Genomic DNA, 12,351 nt, shown 5'->3' on the forward strand with positions numbered 1-12,351 from the left:
GGGGATGAAACCTTCATTAGTGAATATACGAAAAAGTTTAGAGGAAACCACTTCCGTTAGTTTATTTAATACTAGCCGCCTTTGGCGACCAGCCGGTTCGCCAATCTTAATGTTAGTTAAAATTTTAATAATTAAATATTTTATGCAATTCCATCTTTAATAATTCTTCAGCAAAATATTTTAAAACTTCAAATTTTGATAGTCATATAATTCACTCATAATATTATAAAGGCCTTCAGTCATAACGTGATATGTATCTCTCTAATTTTCTGTTCCCCCTAGTAGAATTTATGCTTTAAATTAAAGTGTAAATGATTAATCTGCAATTAATATAATAATATTTTTTACTGAAACAAAGCATTTTTTTTAATAATATGATTACTGATAATAGAGTCACTGAGCGTTTAAACCTTATGGGCACTAAAGAATATCTTTCTTAATTTATGTAATATCTCAAGTATTTGTCAACAAAATTTTCTCAGATTCATCATGAACAGATCGATTCATTAACAATGTTTCATTTTAAATGCATCAAACACTAAGAAAATAAAATGAATCGTTTAAAATAATCGGTCTAAAACAGGTTTAAAAAAACTACTTAAAAAACGATGTACTTAAAACTATAAGCATATACAAAAAATATATAATTAACATAAATACAATTTAATTACAAAAGCATGCAACTAACCTAAAAATAATTTCAATCATTGAAAACAGGTTAAAAAAAAATACTTACAAAACGATGTACTTAAAACTATAAGCATATACAAAAAATATATAACTAACATAAATACAATTTAATTACAAAAGCATGCAACTAACCTAAAAATAATTTCAATCATTGAAAACAGGTTAAAAAAAAATACTTACAAAACGATGTACTTAAAACTATAAGCATATACAAAAAATATATAACATAAATACAATTTACTTACGCATGCAACTAAACTAAAAATAATTTAAATCATCCGTTGATAGTGGTTGTCATGACAACAATCAGAACAATGCGCATGCGTGAATTTTCTTCGCCATTTAGGTAACGCAAATGCGTGAATTTTTCTACGCCAATTGGGGTAATGCTATGCAGATTAAACATTTTTAATTTCCTTTATTCTGTGTTATTTTAATTCAAAAGTACTTCAGAATGAATCTGAAACATGGATTAATTAACAATGTTTAATTTTAAATGCATTAAACATTAAGAAAATAAACAGAAGCGTTTGAAATAATCCGCCGAAAAACGTTAACCCTTGCCTCATTACTGTTGGGAGAAAAAAAACCTGAAGCCTTACTCATTTGGCGGTTGGGGAAATGGAAGATTTTTTTGGCGGAAAAGTTGGCGGTGGGGAAAATGGAAGATTTTTTTTGGCGGGAAAGTTAGTTTTTAATTAATAATTAAAATTCTAATTAAAATTTCAATAAATGGGACCCCAGGTGCACATTCCCAACCTCTAAGGTATACATGTACCAAATTTGATAGCTGTATGTCAAATGACCTGGCCTGTAGAGCGCCAACACACACACACACACACACACATACACACACACACACACACACACACACACACACACATACACACACATACACACACACATTGAGCTTTATTATAAGTATAGATTGCTATTAACGATTGTTTTTATTCGTAAAATAATGGCAGTCAATTCAAATATATATTTTTATAAAACGCTAACGTACGTGGCACAAAAACCCCTCTTATCACTTGTTGTCGAATGGTAAAATATAAAGTAAGTTTGATACAAACGTCTGACTGCTACTTTGGATGTTTTTACATCTGCACTTTATTCAACACTTCATTTAACTAATTAATGGGTCTACAAAATGGTATTAGAATTTCTCGGCTGTGTTCCAAAATACTCCGTTTTGTCCGAGGAAAGATATGTAATAGTCGAGATATTAGAAACGAGAGTCAAACAAAGTTAAATTGAGCTAAAGAATAGACTTAATTGTCTCGAGACGGAAATTTGCTATGATTTTTTTACAAAAACTGGTGTTCATATCTTCCAAATTATTATTTCCCTAAAACGGTTTTTGCTTTATCTTGCAACTCAAAAAATTACCTCCTTAATGCTATCAGTTTCATTTTCGTATAATTTTCTATCTTTATTTCTAATATATTTTTTAAATTTATTTTGGTTTCAGTGTGAAATAATATTATGATGAAATTCAAACGCATCCATTAAAATATTCAATCGCTTAATTTTGTCTGTGTTAAAATTAAGATTAAAAAATTATCTTCTTCAAACGTTACTTCAACAGCAGGATTTCATTTCTGTTTTCATTTCATGGTGTGTGCATTTTTAATTTCCACAAAATAATTTGTAGTAGAATGATTCTATTGAAATCTTATCTTTCAGTCTTTTTAAATAACAAACTGAATTTGATTTTAAAATTCATTCCATATTAATCATTCATCGCCTGAAAATTCAATAATCTAGGCGAGCAAACTTGTCGCCAAAGACGGCTAGTATGTATTAAAGTACAATAGTCTCTATGCATATGACGTCGTAATCGATGCAACTATCCAATGCAATCGAAATATCCTTGAATATTGTTTAAAACGAATATTCAATCATTAACACTTTACTCTTTCATACCATTTTGCTCATGCTTTTAGAAATAGCGACAATGGTTTGTTCTAAATTTTTTGGCATATTCCCTAATAGAGGTGTTGCCCACTTCCTCGCAATACGAAAACTGTGATTCTTGAGCAAGGCCATGAGTGCCACGAGTTCTCAGAATTCCACATAAGAATATTTTGTGCTTCGCATATACTGGAGAAATCTGAGAATACAACCCCCTTTTTATTATCCGGTTAAAATGAAAATTTGATACAAAAGCTACAATTTTAAAAACATGATCACACAACAAATTTCATTATTTTTTAAGTCATTGCGTTTTCTGAATTGAAATATTGCGTTTCAATATTTTTCAAAATTTGTTATGGATCAACACATTAGATGTTAAAACATTGTATTGAATTTTATTCATTGCGTTTTGTGTTTATCGAATTCACTTGCACACCAAGTGAATGAGTGCTTACAAGTACTTCCTGTAAATGGATTTCATTAAAAAATGTATGGAAATTCACAAATTTAAAGTAAGGACCACGATCACTCAAATGATTTTTGATTCAAGACCTAACTCAAATCGTTTTTGAGCTATCGAGTCCGAAAACAGCATTTATTTATTTGCATCTATATGTCTGTGAGACATATAGATGCAAGTAAATAAATGTTGTTTTCGGACTCGGGGAAACGATACATCAAAATCTCGAATCCCTTTATGTACTTCGTATGTGGAGAAGTTTAAATTGTATTATCGTTCAGGTTTTGGCAACTATAATGAGAACCACAACCATAAACAGGCTACTCCGACCCGCCGGAAGGCATGCGGAAATCTCTGAATGACCGGACAGCCTCAGCAGCGACACTGGCGGAAACTATGGTTGAGTCCTAAGGGCCATCACTGGCCACGGTATAACTCTTCCCATCGGTGACGGACAGCCTCAGCAGCGACACTGGCGGAAACTATGGTTGAGTCCTAAGGGCCATCACTGGCCACGGTATAACTCTTCCCATCGGTGACGGACAGCCTCAGCAGCGACACTGGCGGAAACTATGGTTGAGTCCTAAGGGCCATCACTGGCCACGGTATAACTCTTCCCTAAGGAAGTACGTCCCGTCACCGATGGGAGGAGCCCCCCCCCCCACTTTTTCGTGTACCCACAAGGATGGCGAGAATCAACCATCATGCCAGAAGTTTCTCATCCTCAATGACGAGGTGCCCCCCGTGGGACTAGCTATAATGAGAAAAAAAATCAAATCAAAATAAATAAAAAACTGTTAGATATCATTTTTCCTGATGACCTTTTCATGCTTATTGAATACAAACGATGGCAATTCATTTGTGGCTCCGATATTAATGTTTGAGTCTGTTCTTGGGGTCAGGACTCATAATTCAAGGCCTGAATTAGAGTGGAAATTTATAAAATATCTTACTTGTGTGAAATTTCTTCCAACACTGCGCAGGAAGACGTAGGCATCAGGGACATTTTCAGTTCCCAGTTGCTCTCTAATTTCACTTCTCAACTCCAATAAAGTTGTGGAAGGAATAACTCTGAAAGTAAACGAAAATTTCATTAATATGGAACTAAAGTATTGGGTTTTTAATTGTTTAACTTGTACTAGATCAAATTCATTCGTCCTCTTAAAATAAGCTTCAAAATGGTAATTTAAAAATTACTTTTGCATTAAAAAAGGAATCAAGATTTTAAACTTGAGAATCAAAATTACGATAAAAGTTTGCTTAATATTTCAGAATATTTGACAGCCACTGGAAGGAAATATGAAAGAAAAGTTTTCTGTCCAGTTTGAAACAGTTTTGAAACGGTTTCAACTTATTAGCGGAAAATGGAACAAAGAATTAAAGGATCATTTACTTCTTCAAATGCTGTGTAATTTAACGTATATTTAGATTGCACAATCATTTCTTTTAATCTTCAGCTATATGAAGGGTCAGGTGACCTCTTCAGGAATAGAGTTAGTGGAAAACGACTAAACTATGCTTCTTGAAGATGAGGCTTTTTTCCCAAGAACATTTGTGAATGAATATTTAAAAAAATACTAACTGTCCTATCAGAAATGAAAGATAATGAACCAAATACACGGAGTGATTAAATACTTAGCAAACTTGAGGAAGGGGGGGTTTAGGTTACAAAGATGATTTCGATTAGTTTAATTAGTTTTATTAACGCCCTCTTTTGAAAAACAAAAACATAAACATAAAAGCTATTTTGGGATGATCATTGTAATTTTTATGAGGATGATTCGGAATTACATGGTATTGCAAGAAAATAAATGTTTTTGGTAGTTAGAGTAAAAAGAATTAAATGGAAGAATACAAAAAAAATTAATGTGAAATTATATTAAAGTATCTTAATCAAGAGATTTACAAAAACAAAAAGTAAAAGCTACAGAAGAAATTTCTACCTTAAATTCTTGCACAGATTTGACATAGGCGACATACAGAATTATATAATTTTGATAAATCTCTGCCATATCTCTGACCTCGTTAGCAATAATAGAGATGCTAACGACAGAGATTCCAGTGGATTTAATTAGTTGTTTTCGAATGACATTGGAAAAAGACGTCGTAGCATGATAAGTTTGGCTATCTAGCAGCCAATTTATCGCAATTCCAAGCTCGATACGTTGTTGCTCAGATACAATATTTAGGTTTTGCCAAATTTCACTGATGAAGCCGGTGTAATGAATGCTGGAACCATCATGCTGAAAAATGAGAGATGCAGCAGGTAAGGAACTTAATCTTCTTTGCCATGTATTATTTCTCTCTCTCTCTCTCTCTCTTCGCAAGTATATCACCCCTGCGACTTTTGGTTGTGGGGTTCCTTTAAGAATAATATCCATCTTCAAAAACCAGCATCTATGTTGGATCTGAAGGATAGCCATGTTCTTGAGTATCAGTTTTTTAAGTTTCCGTTTTTGCTAGTTTCGTTTGCAAGATTACTTCTACAAACAAATCTCCAGAACACCGGACATTATTCCCTGAATCGATGAAATCGATGCAACAGCCCTGGTTATTGCTTTGTGAATATGGAATGGTGATACAGTTTCAAAAGTCCCTTTTGTAATCGAGACATGACTAATGATAACTAACGAGTTAAAAAGGAGTTACAAAAAAGTTTTTGGTTTCATTTTAATGCCCACTGAAGGGACCCGGATTTTTTTTTTTTTACCTAATATGATATTGACAACTTTCAGGTACGAAGGCACCACCCAACACGTAGCTTAACAAGGGAAGGTGGCCATCAACTCTTCACATTCCTAGATACGATGTTTGTATTAATGCTAGATGGAATATATACTCTTAGAGTCACCCCCAAGAACTTGTATTCTGTTTCTTGGGTTTGGATTGTCCTAACTCCAAGCCCAAGAAATGTCTTCTTTGCCTGGTCCCTAGCAGACTAATCATTCAGGAGGCTAATTACCCAGACCATTGATATATGGAAGTCAACAGTACATCACCTATCTAATGGATCATCTCGTATGGTGAAGACGTAAGGTTTACAGATGCCCATGAGAAACTATAATCAAACAAAATGGCGACAGCATCTCATGAAAAGTAGCTTATTCGATCCATCTTTTCTCATCTGAAAACTGTTCGCACTCATTGCTATTTTGTATTTATTAAAAAAAATCAATGTTTTATCACTACTTTTTTTTTCAAAATTAAAAGAAGCTAAAAACCTGGCCATGCTTTACCAGGTAGGGATGACGAATATTTTAAGAGCGGTTATTACGTAACCAATATCAAAAAGTCACAAATACAAGTGATCAATACTTTTCAAAGAGGGATGTGATTCAAATCCTTGATACGATCTTACTGATGATATATCGATTACAGGTTTTGGATCACGATAGAAAGTAACAATCGATACGATATCACTGAAATTTGTCGGAGCGGTGATTTCACTGGAAAGTAACAATCGATACGATCTGTCCAATGGAAGCTCTCGAAAGAAATTTGTGATTGGATTGAAAAGTGAACGGACCGGTTATTGAAATTATCGTATCGTATCATTAAATTGCATATCACTGAAATTTATTGGAGCGGTGATTTCACCGGAAAGTGCGAAGTCACCGCTCCACTTCTGAGTGATCGATATTCGTATTTGATGATGCACTATTCCATACAGATCATTTTTAATTGCTCGTGACATGATTGACTTTGATTACATGTATTCTGTTTACTGCTGGCGCCATCTATTGGTAGAATATAGGACTAAAGTAAACATTTTAAAGAAATGACATATATTTTTAACTCATCTTTTCCAGAAAATGGTTCACTCTAATAAATAAATTAAATAAATAGTTTTGAGAAAAAAAATTTAAGAAGTAAGCTGAAACAGATAAATTAATTCAATCACACGTTACTTAAATTAGTAAATTAAGTATTAATTACAATTAATAAATTTTATATTTAATTTTAAGTAATAATTTTTAATTAATAATATGATTGAAATAACAGATATTTGGAACGCATATTTAAAAATAACAATAGCAATATTATTTGTTATTCAAAAAATCGTGGATTATGCATCTCTATTACCAGGAGAATTTTTACCAGAAAGAATTTTTCAATGGATTTTCAGATCCGAGGTTACGTACTGAGAATGCCAAAATTTATTAAAAAGATTTCCAACAAGACAATCAAGGCATTTATCGCCAAATAGCAGAGGAATTCAAGCCCTCAGTGATCATGCTGGGGAACCATCATAATCTATATTTTGTAAAATCTATATTTTCATGACTCTGTCCCGAAAAAATATTAGATATGGAAATAGAGTAAATCCATTCGTAAAAGTTAAGAGTATATGGTGTAGATCTCATTAGCCGATTCTTTCTAAGAGATGGCTCCAAAATGTGGTAGCTGCTTTAAAAATACAGTTCCTTTAAGGTCTTATACCCTCTCAGGTAAGCAAGGTACTCGAGAAGCTAAGAAAAAGTAAAACCAAAAATATTAACATTAATACCCCATTTTTCTTCTTTCCTTCACATTCGAAATAAAAAGCAATACTCTCCGATTCATATCATCTTTACAATATTTGAGTGAGCTAGCACTGTGCACTCCTTAGTATCCGGCCTAATATGGCGGCCTAATGGCTCGAATTACAAAATTGCTGGATAGACCGGAGTTCTATGAACCCATTTCTTTGCCCACCAATAACGGAAGTCAAAGTTTTTATACCTAGACTCACTGTTACAGCACGTAGTTTCTCACTTTTTATTGAGTATTAAGCTTTCCATTTATCTCAGTGTGAACGCAGCCGCGGCCCCGTGAATCATAGAAGCAGTTGCCGGTAACGTGTCTAGTTGAAGTAGAAGGCTCGTTTTAGTCGTTTATATATGTTTATATACTACAATGCAAGTTTCAACAATTTTATAGAAAAGGTAAATTAAAAAAACTGTTCATATTTTAACATAAATTCTGTAATGTACAACTTAAATGCAGGAACCATAAACAAAGAATTAAAGAAAGCCGTAGGTCTAATTCTTTAGAAAATTAGCTAAAACAGATTTTATTTTTCACTGATAAATGATTACACATATATGAAATGGTAACCCTAAGATAAAAATTTACAGACTTTAAGTCAAAATTTACAGAATTTAAATTTTGAAAAAGTTTTTAGTAGATGACTTAATAGACGCCTTGCCTTTCTCATTTAATTACAATAAAAGAAAACCAAGCCGGATAGTTGGGATTGTACTGTAACATCCTTTCTATAAGTTGGCAACTCCCTTTCGGTCGGTGCGGGGAAACAAAACAAAACAACAACAAAAAAAAAACAATGAAGTTTAGTGAATATATATAAATATGTGAATGATATTATCACATATATTAGACGAGATCGGGTCTCTTTTCGAAACAGAAGGGAATCTTTAGCCAATTTCCATTTTTCTGGAGTGTAACGAAATAGGATCAAAAATATTAGTGGGAAAGATAAAACATTTTCAAACATATTGCTTAGAATTTTTGATATTTTCAAAAGTTTAAGTTGGTATCATTTTATGACGATAATGCAAAAGCAAGATTGACAAAAAATTAGATTTTTTTAAGAGATGCATATTTTAAACATATATTCAAAGCAGGTATTAAGTCTATCATAGAAGCATAGCTCCACTTAAGAACTGTATAAAAATTAAAAGAACAAAATCAATAAATTTGCAGAAAATGAGTAATCTTTTCAATAAACGCATTGTTCTAGAAAAATACATCTTTTCGGGATAGATACTAAGCGAAACTTAGTAACTAAAAACAAATGCAGAAAATAATTTTATTTTTAGTGCAAAAAAAGGAAGAGAATAAAAAGAGTTACAAAAATTGGGAAATCTTTTAAAGAAACCTAATTAGTGAAATGTATTGTTTTATAGATATTTATTTTTTCATAGTTGACATTAAGTCTAACATAATGACATAGCACAGCGTTAACGTAAAACCAGATCATTAGATTCATCATAATTTAAAGAAGAGTGTAAAAAAGTATCAGTCAGCAGAAATAAGTGGATAGGAAATATAGGCAAGATGATCTTGTTGCACAAATAATTGCCAAACTGAAAACGCGTCCAAGAATAATATTTTTTATAGATAGATATAATTTATACCGAAATTTCTTAAATTCATTTCCAAATAACACATTTTTACAAAGCTTCTTTTCAATTACTGGACTGGAAGATGACCTTTCATTTTTGAATGTGATCAAATACTTTATAAGTAATTTCAATTGTAAGACTTGTCTACTTTTTTTTTATCGCTCACTGGTTACAGTGTAAAAACTTTCGTTTTAGATAATTCAAATTTTTTTTTCCCCTTACCGGCTTTTTTTTTTCTTTTTGTCACAATAGAGCCACTAAAATAAGTAACGTAAGAGAAGAAAATTAGTAAAAGAAGAAATAACATAAGAAACATTAGAAAGAATGACATTGAAACATAAGAAATTTAGTAAAAGATCTTAAATTTACGTATTCTTTTGGATTATAATATAACTAGCCGCCTTTGGCGACCAGCCGGTTCGCCAATCTTAATGTTCGTTAAAATTTTAATAATTAAATATTTTATGCAATTCCAACTTTAATAGGTTCTTCAGCAAAATATTTTAAAACTTCAAATTTTGATAGTTATATAATTCACTCATAATATTATAAAGGCCTTCAGTCATAACGTGATATGTATCTCTCTAATTTTCTGTTACCCCTCGTAGAATTTATGCTTTAAATTAAAGTGTAAATGATTAATCTGCAATTAATATAATAATATTTTTTACTGAAACAAAGCATTTTTTTAATAATATGATTACTGATGATAGAGTCACTGAGCGTTTAAACTTTATAGGCACTAAAGAATATCTTTCTTAATTTATGTAATATCTCAAGAATTTGTCAACAAAATTTTCTCAGATTCATCATGAACAGATCGATTAATGAACAATGTTTCATTTTAAATGCATTAAACACTAAGAAAATAAAATGAATCGTTTAAAATAATCGGTCTAAAACAGGTTTAAAAAAACTACTTAAAAAACGATGTACTTAAAACTATAAGCATATACAAAAAAATATATAACTAACATAAATACAATTTAATTACAAAAGTACACAATTAACCTAAAAATAATTTAAATCATTGAAAACAGGGTAAAAAAAACTACTTAAAAAACGATGTACTTAAAACTATAAGCATATACAAAAAATATATAACTAACATAAATACAATTTACTTACAAAAGCATGCAACTAACCTAAAAATAATTTAAATCATCCGTTGAAAGTGGTTGTCATGACAACAATCAGAACAATGCGCATGCGTGAATTTTCTTCGCCAGTTAGGTAACGCAAATGCGTGAATTTTTCTATGCCAGTTGGGGTAACGCTAGGCAGATTATACAATTTTAATTTCCTTTATTCTGTGTTATTTTAATTCAAAAGTACTTCAGAATGAATCTGAAACATGGATTAATTAACAATGTTTAATTTTAAATGCATAAAACATTAAGAAAATAAACAGAATCATTTAAAACAATCCGCCGAAAAATATTAACCCTAGCCTCATTACTGTTGGGAGAAAAAAGAAACGGAAGCCTTACTCATTTGGCGGTGGGGGAAATGGAAGATTTTTTTTTTGGCGGAAAGGTTGGCGGTGGGGAAAATGGAAGAATTTTTTGGCGGGAAAGTTAGTTTTTAATTAATAATTCAAATTAAAATTAAAATTTCAAAAAAGGAACCCCAGGTGCACATTCCCGACCTCTAAGGTATACATGTACCAAATTTGATAGCTGTATGTCAAATGACCTGGCCTGTAGAGCGCCAACACACACACACACACACACACATTGAGCTTTATTATAAGTATAGATATAGATAATATATATAAAAAAATTTATTGTTTATTGAAATATTAAACAGGGTTGAGAAATGCTTTATTCGAAACGCAGTGAACTTAAGAAACAAACTTTAACAAACTTCATATCCGTTTTTACTAAAACAAAAATTCTTCTACGCTTTATGTAAATATATGAAAAACAATTCTTTTTTAGGAAATTAATATATTTGTATTTAAAAGTCCGGTTCATTAAAAATAATGTTATGTAATAATTAAATTAATACCTAATAGCTTTTAATAAAAAGGGAGAAAATATGTGTGTGTGTGTTTGTATTGGTGCTCTATAGGCCAGGCAGCTTGGTCTATAATTATCTAACTTCGCTAATATGTAGTTTGAAGGATGAGAATGCCCATGTCAGAGCAATTTAAAAAATGTTAATTATAATTTCAATTAATTAAAAATTAAATGAGATTTTAGAGTTTTCTGGAATAATTACTGAAAATATTATTGTCCAAAAATAATTTTTATGCCGTTTTAAAATACAAGAAAAAAATCATATTTCCTATGTGGTAAAAATTTTAATTAACTTAATTTTTTTTCTTTTGAAATTCAATTGATTACAATATTTTCTTTGCTGTAAATGAAATCCAAATCATTTTCATTGTTGTAAATAATATTTAAACCTGTTTTTTCCCCATTCCATTGTTGTTGATCAAAATATGAATGTCTGTTTCATAATGAATGTTTTTTTCATATTGATCAAAATATGAATGTTTCATATTTTTTCATATTTTTCATATTCTACACAATATGAATGTTTTTTTCATATTGTGTAGATCTTTGTTTAAAGTATGGTTTTAAAACAGTTTTGAATTCTATGGCAAATATAGTTAATATTCATTGTCAGAAGTAAACAATGCTGAAATTTTTGCTGAAGTTCTTTCCTTTTAAAATATTTTTACACTATCAAACTTTTAAAACGGCATTTTACTTTCTTATTGAAACATCTTGAATTCTTATACTGAAAAAAAAATCAATTGAATAATCTACTGATATATATCATGTAAATCCTGAAATATAATCTGTAGTGCATACAAAATTTCAATAATGAAGGATTCTTTCTTTTCTGTTATTATATTTTTTCAAACATATTTCTATTTAAAAGGATAATTAGAGATACTTATAGCACAATAAACATAACTGTGTTAAGTTTCTAAAATAGTCCGCGTTGCATGACTATCAGTATTTAAAGTTAAGAAGATGAGAAAATAATCAACATTAAATTACATACAAAAGTTTCAACATTTCATCTACAATTATTTAACCCATTTAGCTCAAATAAAATCTTTTAAATTTTATAAAAATTTTCGTATATCTAATGCTAAACTGATGATTAAAAGAGACAAATTAGTGCAGAAAAGAAAAGTAAAGA

General features: G+C 30.7%; 1 protein-coding gene across 1 annotated transcript in view; it reads right to left on the reverse strand.

Moving 5' to 3' along the window:
- Positions 1-12,351, reverse strand: part of LOC129983763 (integrator complex subunit 6 homolog) — a 186,514-nt gene that overhangs the window by 32,134 nt on the left and 142,029 nt on the right. Inside the window, exon 3 of the mRNA XM_056093385.1 lies at positions 4,021-4,138. Within this exon, the coding sequence (XP_055949360.1) occupies positions 4,021-4,138 (118 nt within the window). The remainder of the gene's footprint in view (positions 1-4,020; positions 4,139-12,351) is intronic.

The sequence above is a fragment of the Argiope bruennichi genome, chromosome 9, assembly GCF_947563725.1.
Source record: "Argiope bruennichi chromosome 9, qqArgBrue1.1, whole genome shotgun sequence".
NCBI classification, from domain to species: Eukaryota; Metazoa; Arthropoda; class Arachnida; order Araneae; family Araneidae; genus Argiope; species Argiope bruennichi.